General features: G+C 43.2%; 2 protein-coding genes across 5 annotated transcripts in view; one reads left to right on the top strand and one right to left on the bottom strand.

The window, feature by feature from the left end:
• Positions 1-177: 177 nt before the first annotated feature.
• On the bottom strand, positions 178-3,184 carry LOC121048226. Of its 4 annotated transcripts, XR_006078149.1 has the most exons (4): positions 2,825-3,184; positions 2,550-2,758; positions 2,076-2,220; positions 1,775-1,982 (listed from the first exon to the last, which is right to left on the bottom strand). XR_006078149.1 is itself a non-coding variant. In XM_042292986.1 (3 exons), the coding sequence occupies exons 1-3, from the start codon at positions 1,627-1,629 to the stop codon at positions 368-370; spliced, it is 477 nt and encodes a 158-aa protein (XP_042148920.1). In that variant the 5' UTR covers positions 1,630-1,753; the 3' UTR covers positions 178-367. The 4 variants fall into 4 exon arrangements, 1 of the variants encoding a protein (XP_042148920.1); XR_006078147.1 differs by lacking the exons at positions 1,775-1,982; positions 2,076-2,220 and adding an exon at positions 178-679 and having other exon boundaries at positions 2,825-2,929; XR_006078148.1 differs by lacking the exons at positions 1,775-1,982; positions 2,076-2,220; positions 2,550-2,758; positions 2,825-3,184 and adding exons at positions 178-679; positions 1,332-1,502; positions 1,626-1,753.
• A 16,233-nt stretch (positions 3,185-19,417) lies between these two features.
• Positions 19,418-20,288, top strand: part of LOC8039729 (tachykinin-like peptides receptor 99D) — a 93,058-nt gene continuing 92,187 nt past the window's right edge. The window contains exon 1 of the mRNA XM_029982546.4: positions 19,418-20,250. Within this exon, the coding sequence (XP_029838406.1) occupies positions 19,486-20,250 (765 nt within the window). The 5' untranslated portion in view covers positions 19,418-19,485. The remainder of the gene's footprint in view (positions 20,251-20,288) is intronic.

The following is a 20,288-nucleotide window of genomic DNA, read 5'->3' as shown; positions in this document are numbered from 1 at the left end:
AGCTTGCTCTCCAAATAAACTGGAAATGGGGACGCAGCAAGTTGCCTGGCGGTTCGATGGCAACTTTATAGTGAATGCAGAGAAGCGGGATGAAATCTATTCGCCAACAACCTCCCAGGTGCCAGACGGGCTTGCTGGAAGGGCAAAAATAACTGTTTGGCATGAGAGAAGCAGTACTCAACTTGAAAGAACTTTATTCCAAACAAATTTTATCACATCTCGGGATGATATGCTTGTCGCAATTTCTAACTTAGAACTACACCCTATTTTACTCAGACGAACTTTGAAATAAAAGTACTAGAAAATTTCGCAAAGGAGGAAGATCTGTACTCTTGTCAAGAACCAGAATAGCGCTCAATTTGTTAAGCTACTTCAAATACTGTTTGCAAGCACTTATCAGGGAGCAGAGGCGAGCTGATTGGTAACCTCTGTCGAACCTTGACCCCCGTTTTACAATGAATGTTTGCAAAAACCCTAAAAGCTGCCCATAGGAAGATGGATAGCTCAAGTTCAAAATATAATAAACACCCAGCAGAAGGACAGACGCCTTGAGGTCGGAGCAGGTGCTTGGTAAGTTGACCACCTGGGGACTGCTTCCGGGACAGAGAATACCCTTTGTTTTGGACCCCAGAAAGGCTTTCGGTCCTGGGCATCCTCTCTCAACTGTCGGAACGTCTTCCTGGAAACAAAGTGCCCAAAGCTCTAATAAAATAGCTGCTACCCATCTTCACGCTCTCACTCTATAGCTGCGCTCAGCGTCAATGTGGGCTTAAATTTAATTATCTTGATTCGAAGTCAGTTAAAGAGCATTGCTTTTTGGGCAGTCAAATGGCCGAGTTATGGGCGGTATTATCACTGAGCAAAAAGCAAAATGCCAGTATGATAGCTTTGAACCCACAGTCTTAAAAAGTATCTACGCGACTATACTTCCCTGCCGAGCACTGGGTAAGTCTATTACCGTGGTCCATGAAAGACATCTGACGAATGACAATGCCGCAGGTATGCCTAGACATAAAAATGATGTCTCTCATGGGAGACTGAGCATGACTGGACAGGTAAATCGTCGTGCTCAGTATCCCAATGCACACTTCATTTTCACGCTAAGCATATTTGCGATCTTTTGATTCATTAAATTCATTTCGTACATCACGCTGGTTTGTCCACCGAGCATTCTGCGGGAATGTAGTCGCGCAGCTATTTTTAAAACGCAACGAGGATTGTATTAAATTTCTTGTCAATGCAAGCCCCCATAAAAAATGCTTGTTCCTAATACCGTGTTTCTAACATGGCCATTACATGAAGCGTTTATCTTATTAGTAAATTTGACTGACCGTGCTCAAAGCATCATCGCGGGATGATCTTGACCGCAGAAAGGCTTGAACGTCCATCAGTGTTGCTTGGCGTATCCCGTGATCCTTGCCGAAGCCCTCCAGTATGCTGGTGCACACGCCTTTCATGCTTGTAAAACTCATGGCGAAGTGCAGCTCGCATTCTGCCAGCAGCTATCCAAGAGAGTAGACAAAGTTCATTCTTACGGTAAACATAGTCAACAATGCTCTAAAAAAAGCAGCCTGTATGATTTGGTCGGCGTGCGTACTAGAATGAAATACAAAATGCTCACTTACGCATTCAGCATTCAAGAAGTAGACTGGAAGTTTGTCCAAGACGGTGCCTTTCCTCTCTTCAAATGTCACTTTGAGGAGCTTGACTACATATGGCACATTTACTGAGGCTGGGCACTTGACAGCAGAGTCGATGGATTGAAAGAGGGAGGGGGGTGTGAGGCATTGAATGCTGGAATGCACATAAGAGAGCCAGAAGACAAATTTACCTCCAGTTCCTTGAGAGCATCTGGGGTGGACTGCTGCGCTAGAGTGTCTACATCATACTGATCCGCTCCATTGTTTGCCTGCGCCTTGTCTTTTTTTTTCTCGTGCGTACCTCATCTTTCGCCTCGCTGTTAACCGGCACATGAATACACTCTGCCAGAAGTCAAAACAGATGTTTTAGGAACCCTCCCTGATATCATTCGAAGCACGGGGCAGTGGTAATTAAACAGTTGAAAATGTATTTACCCAGAGACGTCTCGTTGAGAGCTTGGTCCCAGGTTTCGGTCGGTCCCAAAGCATGTCCGGGTATTTTTGTGCCAAAGTTGACCCAAGCAATGAATATTGCACTCTTCTAAGTGCCGTATTCGCCTCCTTAACGAGATTGTTTTCACTGTACGAAAAGAAGTGCAGCAAAACTAGAACACTTTTCTTTAACAGCTTTGCAATATCAAACTCAAGAAGCTTGAGCTCTAACCAAAACCAGCCAAAAGAATAGCGAAACAGATGAGGCGAAAGCGTCGTCACTGAGCTCGAAAAAGCCACTCGTGCTCCTAATGGAAATAAGTACATCGGGAGCGCACTCGGGTTTCGGTCGCCGAAGGTGCTCCTGTCCGCTCAGTGAATCGTGCGCCGGCCGAACGCGCGCGATCCGTGACAGAGTCTGAGCGCAGCAACGTGAGACGCGGTCAAGACCAGCCCTGTTTCCACAAACTGACTCACCTAAAGTCCCGTGCTGTGCTGGTGGATGGCCACAAATCAAGCACCAACCGGCCGGACAGTCCGCATATCCAAATGCGTCCTCACGGGTCACAAAAGCCCCACACGAGCAGTCCAGGGACGCGCAGGAGCCGCGAGTGGTGCCGCCGAGGTCGGTGTTCGTTAGGCCTGGCCTGACTGACATTGTACAGGCTGCCTTGTCAGAGGAGTGTCTGTATGGATATACCGAGGTCAGAATAACAAAAGCGAATCGAAGGATTATGCCGCTTCGTACTCACCTTTCTTGAAAAAGTTATGCCCGCCGCAGCGGTCCCCGGTCTCCAAAAGTTATAGCAAACAAACGTCCCCTTCTCGGAGAGTTTCGTTTCCCGGCACCCGTGTTATTTTCTTTATTTTATTTTTTGCTTCCATGGCTGCTCTTTGTTCGTAGACGACTTTTCCCGAAAAGCTAGATTTAGCGGCATTACATTTTGCAGGTCTTCGTGGTCCGCATGAGGAACAATGCGAAAGCATGGGTAACGATTCGCGAGTGAAGCGCTTCGTTACCCATGAAGCTCTCGTTTTTCACGTGTTACTCATGAGGCAGCTATCTATGCCAGTGCTTCGGAAATAAATCACAAAAAGAGGTTTGATATTGTTACTCATTACCATGAGTAACAGTGTGCGCATCAGTAACAACATGAGTAACCTGATTTAGAGTGTGTGAACGGAGATTACGTTAGCAATTGAATAATCGCATGAAATTTCGGAAAGTTTGAGTGCTGAGAATATGTCGCAGAGGAAAGTGGATATATTGTTTAGTGGGCACCTTCAAATGATCGATTACCTCCAGTACGCCGGCGCGGTCGATTACGACTGAATTTATGAGAGGATGAGAGTATTGGCACAAGTCAGGCATGTATCACAGGTCTCCCGTAGTATTCAATTATGTGCGATCTGAAGAAAGAATTAACCTAACGAAGGTGTCTGTAGGCACCGCCGAAGTGACTTGATCTATCATTCCTCTTTCTTAAGTTTGTCATCGAGATCACGATATGTTGGACTAAACCACTGTACATGTAAATATACGGTAAAGGTGGGTGCCTAAAATTGCTTTTTTTTTTTAAACGTTAACATCGAAGTTTCTGATGTTTTTCTATTCAGTATTTTGAAAGCATGTTAAGAAAATATGCTAGACTAAATAAAATGCATTGAAAGCTCTTGTCAAAGCACACGAAGGGAGAAGCACAACGAATGTAAAACACGCGTATAGTGTTCCACCGTAATTGTGTTTCTCATTGCATTCAAGTTGTACCACAAAGAAGCTTGTAAATATGCGCATTCATTCTGTCATAGCATTCTTCCTTGCTTAATTAGGTCTAGTCAAGGAGACCTTTGTTAACGTATACCACCAGCAAAAACTTCAGGGCGGCGAGATGCATTTTCCTATTGTCATTTATTCTATAACAAAAAAAAAATGCTCGTGACGCCTAAAAAAAAACCTATTTAATTGCAACTGAACGCGGCGTCAGTATACTGTGATGTTGTGTGAAATATTATCATAGTGATGCAACTTTAAACAATTTCGATAACAAAACCCTAGATCGTTTTCAGATATGGTAGAAAGCCGATCGTGTAACTTGCAAGAGGCAGTAGGATGAGTGTCTTTTTTTTAATTTTCAAGTTTATTTCACCCATGCTTGCCTTTTTTAATAATTCGTGTATTGATGAGTAAAGGTAAAATTCGAAGGCAGCAAAAGAATTGACGAGTAATAATGGAGCTAATTAGGCGAGTTTTATGCGTTTTAAATGTTGATAATAGCTCAAACGACGAAGGCGAAGGGGAGACATAAACACGGCAGAACGAAGCTGCACTCACAAGTAAAGTTTTATTACTAGAAAAGACAGAAAAAAATAGCATAACCAAAACTAACACATCAAGATAACCTAGTCATCTACCAAGCACCCTGTTATCTTCAGAGCTAAAATTCGTCAAAACAACGCAATTTCTATTTTCAAAGCAATTTTGTGTAATCAACCCACTTTGAAATTTCGTCTGGTTACTTTGAATATGAGATCATTTGAGTGTATAATGTTAGGGAAACACAAACGGTGCCCTTGTGAGGGCTGTTATAGGAACAGGTTGAAAACACTAACCCTAGTTGGATGATTACGATCACCAAGATCTATAAAAAGTGACCAGGCTAAGAAAGCAATTATGTTTTCTCTATAGTAGACCATTAACAAAATATTGTATTTTCATTACCTTCACTTGAACGGCACACGTTGACTCTATATTAGCTGCTAGATAACATTGTAACAACTTAAGGGCACACAGTCATAGATTCGGCTGTGTGAACAAGGATCGATAGATAAATAAGTATTCATTTCCATTGTGCCTCGTTGAGCGCCTTTCGTTTTAAGCAGAGCGTTCTCCCAGCAGGGTGAGACATAACAAGACAACTCACCCTCACTCAGAATGAACCTCTAAAATCCAATCACTCAGAAGTGAAAAGAAAAAGAAAATGCATGCCTGCGCACAAGCAGTCCTACGGAAATCGGTTCCGGTAACCGTAAAGCTGCGAACAAGACCGAGTGTTTGTTGCTCAAAAAGAACAAGACCACTAAACATTTGACGGGTGTTTCTAAAGGAAAAAAGAAAAAAAGAAAGTGAAGTTTAGCTGTGGGAGTGTTCGCGTTTCTTTGGGCTTATTGATATGTTTAAGTCGGTTGTGTTCACAGTAACTAAAACGACAGTGACGACAATCACTGGGAAAGGCCCGTGCCTATGCAGACAGGGTGTTATCCATAACGAGGAATAGATGCGATAAGTGATAAGTACCCAGGTAGAGACAGAGGAAGAAACACGGAGGTAGTGTGAATAGTAATGAGATTACTGACGCGTTACTGGTTTTTCTTTGTGTTCTCTCTCCCTTTATTTACTGTCGGCAAGCAATGAAATTATATTGCGGCTAGCTTTGTTGAAATTGCAATTATTCTCATATTTTTCTGTCTCAAATCCTGAAAAGAATATGTTGAAATATTAATTGCTAAAGATAAATACTTAACGCCTCTAAAGTGCAAACAAGGCTGTGGTTAACATATCGTCGCGCTGTAGGGCTGGAAAGTGTGAAGCATACGATATTTTATGACATGCTTAATAAAATAACAGAATACGGTGACCCGTCTTTAACATTACACTGGTATTTATATCCGAGCTATATTTATATTATATGCGCTTCACAAGTTACGCGAGACTTAGCTGCCTTTTCTCAAAATTAAAGTTTTCAGAAAGTCTATATCACCAATACGTCTGCTGGAAATCCAAGCCCTGCCCACAAAACAACAGACGACATCCACTACAGACACTCAGACAAGGCAGCAACGATTTGCACAAAAATTCCACATATAATTTATCGAAAAAAAAATAGTAATTGCAAATTTCATCAACTACATCATGAAGGCTCAAGGGACAAATAAATAACCCGCTCGTAGAATACGCATAGTCGCGACATCGGCAGCTTTGTTTACCGTCCACTAATAGACCCTGACAGCACATGAAACGCAGGCCGATGCGAATTTAGAACATTTTATTATCAGTTCATAGCCAATGAAATTGCGGCACTGGCCGATTAGAACTCACAAGAACGAATCACAAACAAAGAAACGTGGAGGAAATAAGCAACGAAGAAAGGGTAAAAACACAGGCGGGCTGCTGAAGATAATCCACAGTGACATCGTTCAAATGAACTACAAGCTGCGTTTGAGGTGATTGTTTTGTTCGTTTATTTTTTATCGCTGCGTGTCTCCGTTTACTTTAAAAAAAATAATCAACAACACCCGGTATGTTTTTTTTTCTTTTTTTTTTTTTTTGCAGTCGGTGACTGCGGAGAATCGCTAACGTTCAATCTCACGTCCGTCGATATCCTCCTACCCACCGCACATCCGGCCAGCACCTCGTATAGGCGGCACGTATGCACGGACTGATGGACGCCGGATAAATCGATTGATTAGCGCTGAATGGTAGACTGTGTCGATTTCGCGCGTGGGTTGGGGACGGGGAAGAAAAGAGGATTACGGAAGTTGGAAATGTTGAATGGGAAGGCGGCATTGTTTCCTAGAAGGGATAATGTTTCGTGGCAACAGGCATTAAACGAGCATAAGCGCTTTATACATATATAGCCTACCGCTGACGCACGCGTACGTTACTTACTAGGTAACGTAACTTACGAGTTACCTATACAAGTTTTCTGTGCTTCTGTCGCCCAAAGTATAGCAGTCGTGGTTAGAGTGACTCGATTGTCACAGTGCCTCTACATGAGCCGTTTGTTTGTTTGTTTTTTTTGTTGGAAAACGCCTAGACTGCCCGATAGGAAGTACCTGTGCATCACATTTATCATATTTCCCGCGGTCGCTTCCGAAAGCAGCATGAAATAATGCTTCTCTTTCACCAAGCCGCACCGATCAACAGTGTCCGGAAGCAGCTGTAGGTTCCGCAGGTGTGTAACACGAGCGAATGCGTCGTAGATAAGGCCGGGGTGAAAAAGCTCGTTGGATTTTGGCCGACATATTAGCTTGCTACGCTCGGTTTCTTTATAAGATAATATTCCTATATGATTCTAACGTATAGTAAAATGAGCTGCATTTAACCACAACTAATTTAGACAGTTCTTGATTATGATGAAAATCAACATTACCTTATAACATTGCGGTACAAACTGACCCTTAGAAGATACACACAATGGTAAGCGCCAATGGACCTTTTCCGAGAAGCGTTCTGCGCACGCGCGAGCGCCCGATGCCAAGCGGTGGAAGTCGGCACGAAAAAATCGAGGAAATTCGGAATGAGGCTGTAAATCGACGAGTAGAACACGTAATTACAGCATATATATAATTGTGTTACACAAAAAAAGAAAGTGGACGGAAAGAAAAACACGACGTTTGGGTGGACGCTACGGATTTCCTTCTTTAAAGTCGCGCTAGGCCTACCTCGTTGCGTTGGGCACGCGACGCTGCTCAGAGAGCGAAGCAACTGGTAACGTAGCTCCCATTATCGATGGTAGCGCAGGTAGGTCACTTCCTTGATTTTTAGTTCGTGCAGCCACCGCCTGGTGCCGTCGGTATTTGGAAAAGGTCCATTCTTGCGCAGGTCAGAATGGCCTAATTCAAGACGAGACTGATTTGAGCATACTTTTAAGGGTTTCATTATATAGACCAGTGGTTCTCAACAATCGATGTTTCGCGGACCCCTTGTGGATTGGCGGAGGTGATGGAGGACCCCATTCGTGGTGAGAGATGAAGAAACGTATAAGTTAAATTTAATAATGATTTAATAAATGGATATAACTTATGGCTATTGTAAAGTAGACGTCTCTTATTCACATACACACACAAAAACTTGCCCGAAAACTGAAACATTTCTTCTCGACCTGAAAAAATACCACTTTTACTGTCGAGCTTGACTAATGAGGCTAGGGCTTCGAGGACCCCTAGAATGCTTTCACGGACCCCTATTTGAGAACCACTGATATAGACGTTTGCAAGTGCGGCCTCTGCGCGCTGCCATCCTACTGCTGGTGTGGTTAGATCATCTGACAGTCAAGCATAGTTGAGGCGTACCTATACTGTTCACCAATGCTTGGCTATCAGACGATCCACACTCTAAAAAAGTCCGTGCGTCTGCTTTCCCGCACAACGCTCGGAGAGCCAATCACCGCATCTTACGGAGGCAGCTCAACGAATGACGATGCCGAAACATCTGTTTAGACCAAAAAACGCAGACTGAGTTGTGACATTAAGCAATGCAAGCGTGGCGTTATGCAATCCTTAATGTAAGAACTCAGACTGCCTTTTTTGGTCCAAACAGATGTTTCGGCATCGTCATTCGCCGAGCTGCCTCCGTAAGTTGCGGTGATCCGCTCTCCGACTGATGTGCGGGAAAGCCGACGTACGTTTTTTTTTTTTTTTAGTGTATCGGCACCAGAAGCAAGATGGCGGCGCCCAGTGGCCGTACTTGCAAACGTCTATACACTTTGCACTACTATCCCTGGTGGCAGGGTGAGTAACTCCAAACCATTGTTAAAACTGTGTAAAAAACTGCATCGAAAATTGCCCTGCAATTCTGTTGCTACGTGAAACATTCTTGGTTTAACGCAAGTAACCTCCATGCATATTTTTTTTGGGCTGGGCCTCCAGGTGTCTCCACTACTCTCCACCCTATTGACAACACCCCGTTAACTCCACCCCATTCATTCCACCCCAATGACTACACCCACTCTTCTACACACCGCTGACTTTCCCCGTCGGGTCGGCATGTGTCCACAGAGTATGGGGAATGACTGGCTGCCGCCAGTTACGTGTCATTAATTCTAATTTATATGTAGATCACGTGACGTCAACTTTTCCGCTAAATCTAACTGAATTTGAGTATAGGTCATGTGACATTATTTTCCCCGCTGAAGTTAGGGGAACTGAATTTGTGCTGAGATCACGTGACGTAAATTGTCTCGCTAAATCTAGCGGGTAAAGTGAATTTGTGTACTGGTCAAGTAACGTCGTCAAGTCATATGACGTCTTTTTTCCTGCTATATTTAGCGGAAAAGCTTGGTGTTGAGGTCACTTGACGACGTCATAGGCCAAGGCGTCACGAAATGCTGCTTTAAAAATCCGGAGCAATTGACGAAAAACGTTTCACGTTAAAAAAAACAAAAAACATCGACTTACTTATTAGCCTCCCCCTCCCACACGCTCACGTACATAAACGCACGCACAGATGTGATTTTTTACACACTTGGCCCAGACGTGAGTCGTGAAACACAATGACTACTGACATCTTAAGAAACGTCGAACGTGGCGGTTCCCGCACTTCTTATTGTGCCGCAGTCAATGGAATTGCTGCATTAGCCAATAAGAAGGCCAAATAACTGTTCACGAAACAAAAGGCTTGAACCCAAAAAGCCGAGCGGTGTGTTTCTTAGCGTGTCTGTGACGAAATATTTTATTCATAAAATCGCAATGCCAGTGCCAGACGGCCGAATGTTTTTTTAGAGCCTGCCCGACGGATTGGTTGGTTCGATTTCAACATTTGTTTGGAAGGAGCAGCTGTTTATGAAAGTGCACTCTTTCATAGATTGTGAAAGCGACTCTCCGCGTTCGTTCAGTACCAGCCAGACTCTAAAAGACCCAAGCCCCCTCAATTTTTTTTATGGTTAAATATTAACATTCCCCACTTTAATACGCCGCCCCCTGCTATCGAATACGGAAACTTACTCCAGCCAACGACTCAACATGACGTTTAATTAAGACCGACTGCCGCAGACATTAATTGGCCCCGGCAGCCGAGTCAAGTCAGCATTCGGGCAGACGACGTCTCCAAAGCCATTCCTTGGCCGCAGTCAGTCCCATTGCAGATCCCTACCCACGCGAACGAGGAAGTTACTAATAAGCCCCGCATCCTCGCTACGGGGACGGTTCTTTGTGCGGGGAGAGCGGAGAAGAATAGCAAATCTTTTTAGCAGGCCAGATACTGATCCGTGGACGCGATTCAAAGAAAGTTTTGAGAAAGTCTTGAGGAAAGTGGGTTGAAATCCCGATACCAATATCGTTCTATAGGAAATGAGGCGTGGTATAAAAGGAGTGTCGTAAAAAGATGCCCGTGCTGGGCTGCGTCTGCTTTTCTGAAAAGTAAGTGGAAGTATGTGCACGGGATTCTCTATAAGGTGCTGGAGATCAGGCCTCTAGTCAGCTGACAAAGAAAATATGTCGTCGCCAAAGTGTTGCGCGTGAGGTAAGGTAACGACTGAGCTGCCACACTATTACATACACCGGTGCGTCGCACATAGCTTCAACGTGAATGGTATTGATTGCTTCCTCGCGCACTTTGTACGGATAAGTAGTACGAGCGTTTTATGAAATGTGCACTGTGTGACGCAGAACGATCAGGACATTGGCGGTTTGGGATTTTGTTTCGCGTTTTACTCGCACAAAGTGGTGATAAGCCCCGAACCTGTACGACCTAAGTGCGCTCTTTCACAATGGTACATACTTTTGACGAGAGCCGTTCATCTCTACGCAAAAGACAATAGCAATTCATGATTCTTCGTTACTACTAACAGTTGTCGCGCTTGGTAAATTTCTTACAAAAGAAAATGAACTGGAAGGTGATAAGGTAATATTTTATTTTTATAATCTACGTGGCCAATTTGCATAGTCAATTGAGACGTTCTCTTCATCCAGTTTTTTTTTGTCCCTTCTACTTTTACGTTTCTTTTTCATACCCCAGTCTCAGATTAAGTTGCAACATGGTCAATTCTAATTTGACAAATGAACTTCATGTCCGCATCATCTTTACGAAAATAGTGTGTAAGCTTTGGGTGGAGAAGTACTGAACCAAATATGAGGCTGTTTGATCCATAAATCGCGACTCACGCATAAAACACAAACCACGTACCAGAAATAGAGACTGGCTACAGTTGCTCACGTATTGTCACCGACAACTTCAGAAACGCACGGCGTCGCTTAATATGTTCACGTTTCTTGCTTCTTGGGCTTTCTTATCGGTTAATGGCGCTATTTAATTGGCTGCAGAAAGATGAAAGATAATACGATGATCAAATCAAGTCTCACCACGCTCTGCCTTCCTGAACTGGGTAGTGACTGTAGTGTTTAAACAAATTAAACGAATGACTGAAACTACCGTTAAGTATGGTATCCTGTCATTGTAATCTGCAGACTGCGCGTTCTTTGTAAGCCTTAAAACTGTATACAGAATGTTATTAGACAGCTATGACATCGGCGTTTTTTGGTTGCACAACTCATACTAGCATTTCATTTCTCGATTGGTAACTCTAACGCAGGAAGATGCAGTGATATTGTCACGAATGAAAGTGATGAGGCGGCGAATGACTGAATAAACTGAACGTTTAATGGGGAGAACTTGTGCCCAAAAATAAAAGGAAAAAAGAAAGATAACAACAGAGCGTCGCGGGCGTCGAAGGCGGCGAAGCAGCAGGATCGAACGCTGAGGCGAAACTGAGTGCGGCTCGCCACGCGGGGCCCCTTATTTATACACGCGTGGGGTTCTGGAAGAATAGGCGTAAAAAGTTCTGCGTGTAGAACATTTTGACCTCGAACAAGCAACACGGTTGTCGAATTTATCAGAACATTACGTCAGAGTCAACGAAAATGCGTCCCCGAGGCCAGGAATCTAACCCTGGCTTTCAGCGTGGAAGGCACGCGCGATCACCGTTAGGCCACGAGCGCGCTGCCTACTTAGCTGCACTCGCGGCGTTTTCGAACGCTGAGGAAACACTCAATATTTTCAAAGTAAATATTATTTTATTTTTCGACCAGAAAATCAATTTTGACAGGTTTTTTTTCTTTCCCAGCTGCCCATTGCCCGGAGTGGTCCCACCCCTACTTCAGAGGCCATCTAGCTAGAGAGCGAGAAAATTTAATTTAAGTTTTGGCAACCTAGTGCGTGGGACGCTCGAGGCAGGTGTCCAGACCGAAGCTCCATAAATTATGCATACTTCAAACCTCGTTTATTGATCCTGAGAGCGAACTCCGCAGGAAGAAAAAGGAAACAATTTTCAAACGTCGCACACCGATTTTTCATCATCTATTTGATTATAAATTTTTTTGTGACTTGTGAAACAGCTTAATCTCCTGTAGACATAAACAGTGATATGTTCGGGTTCAGTGACCTTGTGGTATTTTCGTCCAGCCTTTTTATTATTGTTTGGATTCAGCAGCTTGCATTTTGCTCACATTTTGAAGATAAACAGTAATAATAATAAGGCAAACAAATACCCACACGAAACAAGTGTAAAAACAAAATACAAAACAGGCACTTAATAGAAAAGATTCCCCAAAACAACGAAGCGCAATGAACTACTATAACGTAAGCATTCAGGTTTTTTTTTTTTTTTTTTTTTTTTTTTTTTAACATTAGACACAGTTTACAAGTCTGATGCTGCAAGCGGTCAAGTCCTATCATCACTCCAAAATTATCGATTGTTAATAAAAAGTCTCATTGAAACAATTCCTAAATGATCACACTTGACGAAAATCATCCCCGGGTACGAAGCACGAAGGCGGGAATGCCGGCAGGTGACCACTAAGAGAACTGCATACGGCGATCAAATGTTGAGGCCCACCTTACCAAAATTGTTCAATCATCTCTCGAGTAATGAGCTAGATATACATAACACATCATTTAAAAAAATTACGGAACTTTTTACAACCATGAAAAAGACAGAAAACAAAAAAGCCCGCACTCAATTTGTATAATGTATTTTAGTTTACCTCGCAGTGTATTGTATTACATACCCTATTCCCATTGCGTTTCTCGGATGTTGGCTGTTTGTATGTATTTTATTGTAGATCTCTCGTACCCTGGTCATTCGTTTTACACATTTTTGCAATTTGAATAGGCAATAAAAACCTAACCTCTAGAAATAACTTTCTTTTTTGTCTTTCAGTACGTCCAGTTTTAATCTGGGTTGATTTTTTTTTTTTTTTTTAAGTTAAGGCTTTTTAGGGAAAGTTGATCTTTGTGTGACGATAGGGGAAAGTGCTAGTCAGTTTCTCAATGTTGTTTAAAACTTCCACTCATTGCTCCTGACACGCCCTTTAGTTATCGGGACTAACTATTTTACTTCCTAACTCTTCAGTGTATATTTTTCTATTGCCCCTGCCACGGCCTCTGTAGGGTGGCCGAGGACCATGTCAAGCTGATTTACCAGCTTTTTTCTTCGTTCCCTCCCCCATTTTTTTCGTAAATGGGAAAATAGACTATTTGATTTAATTGATTTGATAGGCAGTGTTTTCAGAACGTGCCCCATTGAAAAAATTGCTCAGCCGTCTCTTCTTGTCGCAAACTTCCATAGCTTAATACCGAAACGTGATGACCCGCTATTTTTTATTCACGCTGCTCAAGCATAAAAAAAAGAAAAAAATTTAAATTCACCTTTTAAAATTGCTTTTTTGTCTATATGAAAGACCGGTCTGGCTATAGGGGGGAAGGGGCCATGAACGCCGCAAGGAACTGTATTTCATCGTATTTTGGTCCAGTCGACTCAGTGCTTGAAATTCGGTGGGTTAAAATCGGAATAGGTTTTCAAAGATGCTTATTTGGTGTATGCTACAGGCAACCGGACTTACGGGTAGAATTTATTGACCACCTAACAAAAACTGTAGGTAATGTACAAGGTGTTTCAAACTGAAACTTACATGGTTTTCTTCGCCGCAAAAATAAACTATGCGTCGCCTTACGCTGATTCTCCGCCCAAAGGTAGCGCTAAATGTCCGAACTAGATGCCAAAGTTTCAGGATGAACCGAAAACGTATTCAAAAGTTATAAGTGATCTTCTGAAAATTTCAATGGAAAAATGGCTGCCTACATAGCTCTCGAATACATGGAGTTATATGGCGACAAAAACCGAAAACGGCCGAAAATGTGTCCCCTTTTCCCATTGCAATATTCATAAAATCACCTATAACTTTTGAATAACGGTTCGGTCTGAAAATTTGGCGTCTGGTTCAGACCTCGAATGCTACCTTTGGGCGGAGAATGAGGGCTCAGAAAATTATTGGTTATTTTTTAGATAAAAAAAAGCTCGCCTATTTTTTGGGGACACCCTGTACAGTCAAAGTTTCCGAATATGCCTATACTATGAGCGGGAAATTTCAATTACCCATGTGACGACTGGGAAAGACGTGAAGTATTTAGCAGCTGCAGGAATTAAAATGAATGTGTAAAGTTTCTACAAATTGCCAGTTTTATTCAATATTGCTAAATAGTCCCAACTTAGTTCTTAGAACTCATTCGGAGAACACTTCGGTAAATCTTATTGATAAAATAAGTGATCACTGCGTTGTGCATTGCAGTTTCTCTTCGCTCGTTGACTTCTTAGGAAAACAAATCTTTTATTATAAGGGAGCAGATATGGAGTCTCTGATGTACAGATTGTTTGAGTTTTCTAGATCGTTCTTAAGTGGTTTCGATGAGCGTTCTGTGAATGAGAATTGGGTTCTACTTTGGAACAGACTATACGAACGCCAAGCTACCGGCATCCCGGTAGAAAAAAGTGTACCTTGTGCAGGTTCGCTAGGGTTTTCAACTAAAATAAAACGAAGTATCATGAAAAAGAAGAGTTTAGATAGACGTACGAAGAACAGAAATAAGAAAGAGCACTAGGCGTCCTTCCATGCTCATGTCCAGGTTTCAAAAGAATAAATGATAAAATCCAAGCAGTTTTTTTATGTTGGTGTTTTAAATATGTTGCGGACAGATCCGAAAACGTTTTGGAGGGTACTAAACCCAAAACGTTGCTGATGTAATTCTGTGCTCTGGTACCGGTGGTCCCTTGCTTGATGATCCTGAATTGGCGGATCAATTCAACGAGTTTTTTGTTCTCCTTTTTTTTGGAATGTATTTAATAAAGAGCTTTTAGTTTCAACTGCATACACATGTTAGTAGACAACAATATAAATTGAATAGGAATTTCTATTCATGGGGTTAAATGTGTTATCGACCGCCTGCCTACTAACTCTAGTCCGGCCCTGGATGGCGTTTCTACCTAGCTATTAATACTAATCAAACAAATATTTGACCCTCCACTGGGAAGCCTCCACGGGTAAATTACCAAGCGGAAGATAAACACGTATTTAATATTTACAAACCCATTTTTTTCACCTGTGTTCCACGTAAGCTTCTAGAACACATTGCATTGCCTCAAATCATGACCACCTTATCATCTTATCGTCTGCATTAACTAGCACTCTTTTTTTTGCGTGAACGTTTGTGCGAGACGCACTTGTTCCAGATAGTCTCTGAGCTACACAATTACGTTAACTCGTTCAAGCCCATTGATGCTATATTTATTGATTTTGCCAACGCTTTCGATCGCGTTCCTCATCACCGCCTAATACATAAACTGATTAAATATAGGTTATCCACTTTCGCTGTTAAATGGATCAAAAACTCCTTAACTGACAGACGCCAGTATGTTATAAATGGTCGAGCTCTTTCCTCCTCCATTCGTGTGACGTCCGGTTTTGCGCAGCGATCGGTGCTTGGTCCTGTGCTTTTTCTGATATATATATATATATAAACCGCCTTCATTCTAACATTCAGTTTTGAACTTGTCTGGCTGCAGATAAGTGTCTCATTTATCGTACAATTACGGGTCCTCTTAGTTATAAAAGTTTGCAGGGTGACGTTTACATTATTACATATTAGTGCGCCCGCATGGTTCATAAAATTAAATACCGACAAAAGCGAAAGCTACACCATCCACCACAAAAAAGACATTCCACTCTACATATATACTTAATCGAAAATGATCCTATTGAAAATGTGTCATTACTTAAACATGTTGGCGTTCATCTTGCATCTGACCTTACGTGGAAACCTTACACTCGACATATTACCAATAAAACTTCGAAAATATGGCACATGGTTGAAAAAAACCCGAGACTGCGGGTAAACGACACAACACTAAAAAGTCTCTCAAAAAAGGCTTCCTCAAAAGAACTTTTTTCCAGGTAAACACGAAAACAAAACTAACTGCGTTCACTGCACTTTGTGAGACCTCAACTGGAGTATGCATCTATCGTTTGGCATCCACACCAATCATATCTGAAATATAATATAGCATCAATACAAAACAAAATCACTCAATTTATAGTTCATGACTCTTCCCGATTTACCAATGTAACAACTTATGACCTCTTCATACAAGGATGCATCCTGCGTGCCTGTAATATTTTTCTTTTACGATTTGGAAAACAAACCAGAAATTTACACATTAAAATAGCAGTTGATAAAGTATAAAGTATAAAGTACAGGCATAATATGAACTTTGTCAAACAAGGTGCTTGATCAAGGCGTGAGAAAATGTGATCGGATTTTGTGTATCAGCGTGATCATTGTCAGGCACAACTAAAGTATACTCCACATGGGAGACAGTCGAAACTAAAACTCTGGCGTTTTTCTTTTTTTATTGATAATAATATATCGGATATTTAAATCACTTAATGTCTCTTGTGTCAAGCAATCTAGCCACGCGGGCACACACACAATCCGAAACTTATCAAAAGGAATCCGCAGTCTACCATAAAAAGTTGAATTCCTCTACTCAGGAAAAAAATACGCCAGGCGTCATAGCTGTGGATGTTTTCGTGTAACCAAGCTTACGCAATGAAAAAAAAAAAAAAAAAAAATCGGAAATCTCTTGCGAAATAAGCGCAGTGCCCAACTCGTACCAAACCAAGTATACGAGAAGCACGCTGCAGTGCGTTGATGTTTTGCTTATTTTCTACTTCAAACAAACAACTACAGCGTTTTTCTTGTTCTCAAAACTTTGGAAAAACAAAACATATGAAGAAATTCGCGTTTGGCTCTACCAGAGAGGACAAAAACAAAACGTAAACTAGCATAAGACGCCATATTGGAATTGTTATACCGTTAAACACGACAGCAAGAATACGGCTGAAAAAAATCCGAAACTCTTAAATTTGTGATGGCGGAATTGACCTTCTCGAGCACATCCCGCTGGAAAAAAAGAAAAGAGTGGGCGCCGGGTAATGAATAGTCGTCAGCAAGCACACCGGTTATCATTACCAAATGGGCGCCTCTGTTTTTTGTTTTTGTTTTTCTTCCTTCCTGGAAGCCAAACGAGAGTCTTCATTAAATTTTTAAACGTGATTCGAGAATAGCGCTAGATTGAACGCGACGCGATGGTCTACGTCCAGCGCTCGTTAGAAGAGGATACCAGGAACACAATACGGTTATTTTGAGAGGGTCTTCATCAGAAATTCGCCACAAAATGTTTTAAAAGTGGTGGCTTTATATGAGCACCTTGCAACGGACTTTGCTTGCTTTTGCTGGTGTTTGTCGCATCGTCGCGACGAAGCCATGGAGCAGAGTGTAAGAAATCGAGCGGAGTTGTTGGTTTGACGTCATAGCGCGGGCAAATAGTGACCTGGAAAGGAAAAGGGGAGTAAGTGGTGGGCCGATATATTCGTCTTTCTCCCCCCTCTCTTCGATGCTTAGAAATGAAGCTGCGTACGAGGGTAGGAACTATTTATTAGTGCTATCACATTCATTGCGTTAAAACTCTCAGGCGGTTCTTTTTTTTTTATATTGCGGGTATTTGGTGAACAACTGTTAGAGGCTGGCCTTACTCCCCTTTCCACGTTATTTAACGAAACAAAAGAAACAAAAACAAAAAAAAAGCATAAAAAAAGGCCAGCAAACCTATTGCGTGCCTGGATTGTATGCTCCATTCCAGCCCCGTGTAACTTTCAATCGAAGAGTTTTTCTTTTTTCGTCTACACATACCTTAAACTGTCCCTATGGAAAAAAGAAATTTTTTTTTTAAGAACAACGGGGACGGATAGGGTTCAACATGTTTTTTGCTTATTGTGACTGCGGGCGGAAGAGGCCTTTTGGTCTCCCGTGACAAGGGAATGGGAAGCTGGTCAAACACACAAAGGAAGTCACTTTTAAACAATCACTTCAACAGAATCGAAAAAAAATATTACGTGTTCATAAAGCTATATCTAATAAAACTATAGAACCACTATGACTAGGAACTTACATGAGGTCTTCATTTCTTAATTGTTTTATTTGATTTTATTGCGTTCATCGTGCAGTTCTGCAGCCTCGTAGGAACAACCAGTTGGTCCAACGTTGGTCGAAGGTATTTTAGAGCGTAGCTCTTGGGCGCTCGTTTCCGGGTGTCGTAGCGTTCGCGTCGCCATCGGCGTCCGCGTAACCGAGCTAAATTTACTCGAAAATCAACGTCACATGACCAACAGCAATTCAATTCCCCGCTAAAATTAGAGGGAAAATTGACGTCACGTGACTCGGTGTCACGTCACCTCTGAAAAAATTCAGTCTCTCCCCTAGATTTAGCGGGAAAATTGACGTCACGTGACCTCAACACCAATTCAATTTCCCTCTGAATTTAGCGGGAACATTGATGTCATTTAACCTCAACACCAATTCAGTTTCCCCGGTAACTGTAAATTTCGTGGGGAAAATAATGTCATTTGACTTGGTGTCAAGTCACCTATGGACAAATTCAGTTTCTCCGGAGGAAGAGAATGAGGAGTGGAGGAGGAGGAGTGGAGGAGTAGGAGAAGGGGAGAGGAGGAGAAAGAGGGGAGAAGGAGGAGCAGAAAAGGAGGAGAGGGTGCGAAGGAGGAGGAGGGGCATACCCTCCCCTCCGTACCCTCCTCTCGTCCTCCTTAAGAGCTGCACTCTAATTCCTTGTTACAGAGATTTGTAAACGTCTTAATTGTTTTATGTTTTATTTTTTTTAATTTTAAGTTCTGTGTATCTAGAGCAAAATATACATTATCAGATAACATACATGATGATGATATACTAGCATCCTTTTGGAATATTAGTTGCAGACTGATCATAGGGCGTGCTTTGCGTGTATCCTAGAATTCATTCTTAGCGACTAGTTCGTAAGAGATGGCTACGGCAAAATCACAGGAAATCAGTAAAATAAATTTGTTTTACTTTTGATCAATACTTTTTTTTATATATTTAATCATTTGTAACCAGTTTACGTTGTCCCAACTTTTGTAGAATATTACACTCGCGATAAAGACAGAAAAATGATCCAAGTTGATCATATCGGTGACCTTTGATTCAATGTCGGCAGAAAGAAAGCGAGCTATAGCTCCGAGCAAAACAGGAGAGAAGAAGCGCTCTCCGAGGAGAACCGAGGACTCGCTTTCCCCTTCGGGCAGCGAACGGCCGACACGGGCTCTTCGTCACCCGGGGGCTGCGACTCCGGCCGCAACCGCCTCCCCTCGCAGCGGCGTCACGTGGCACGAGAGCCGCGCCGCGGTTCGCGCCCCGCATCGACCTCACACGCGCGCCAGCTCCCGCGTCGTCCGGACGCACGCCGCCGCTTCCTCGCCGTGCCCCAGCGCCGTCATGAACGAAGACGTGAACCAGTCCTCCCTGGCGCGGCCCAACATGACGGTCCCTTACAACGGGACCATCGACGACGACGAGTTATACCAAGTGCCCGTAGAGATCATCGTGCTCCTGTCCTTCTGCTACGGCCTAATATCTTTAGTGGCCGTGGCTGGAAACTCCATGGTCCTCTGGATCGTGGCCACGTCGCGGCGGATGCAGACGGTGACCAACTTCTTCATCGCCAACTTGGCCGTGGCGGACATCGTCATCGGCCTCTTCTCTATCCCGTTCCAGTTCCAGGCGGCGCTCCTGCAGCGCTGGGTGCTGCCGGAGTTCATGTGCGCCTTCTGCCCCTTCGTCCAGGTGCTATCGGTGAACGTCTCCATATTCACGCTGACGGCCATCGCGCTAGACCGCTACCGGGCGGTGACGGCGCCGTTGCGCGCCCGGTGTTGTTCCAAGTTTAACGCCAAGGTGCTCATCAGCATCGTCTGGGCGGTGTCCACGGCTGCGGCCCTGCCGTACGCCCTGGCGCTCCGCGTTATCCTGGTGTACGACAGTCGCTCGGGAGACGTGTCCCGGCCCTTCTGCATCAACGTGGTGCTGCCCCCGTTCGCCTGGAAGGTGTATAACCACGTGCTGGTCGGCCTGCAGTACTTCCTCCCGTTGTGCGTGATCTGCTACACGTACGGCCGGATCGGCAGGGCCCTGCGGACTTCGAGCACTCCCGGCAATGCGGAGACGGTGCGAGACTCCAACATTATCCGGAACAAGCGAAAGGTGAGTGGCAGAGTTTCCAAAATGTTTCTTTAGGGGGT

This window comes from Ixodes scapularis, unplaced genomic scaffold (assembly GCF_016920785.2).
Source record: "Ixodes scapularis isolate PalLabHiFi unplaced genomic scaffold, ASM1692078v2 PGA_scaffold3__209_contigs__length_174095766, whole genome shotgun sequence".
NCBI classification, from domain to species: Eukaryota; Metazoa; Arthropoda; class Arachnida; order Ixodida; family Ixodidae; genus Ixodes; species Ixodes scapularis.
Note: the sequence above shows the minus strand (reverse complement) of the source record. Positions and strands in the feature narration are given on the sequence as shown.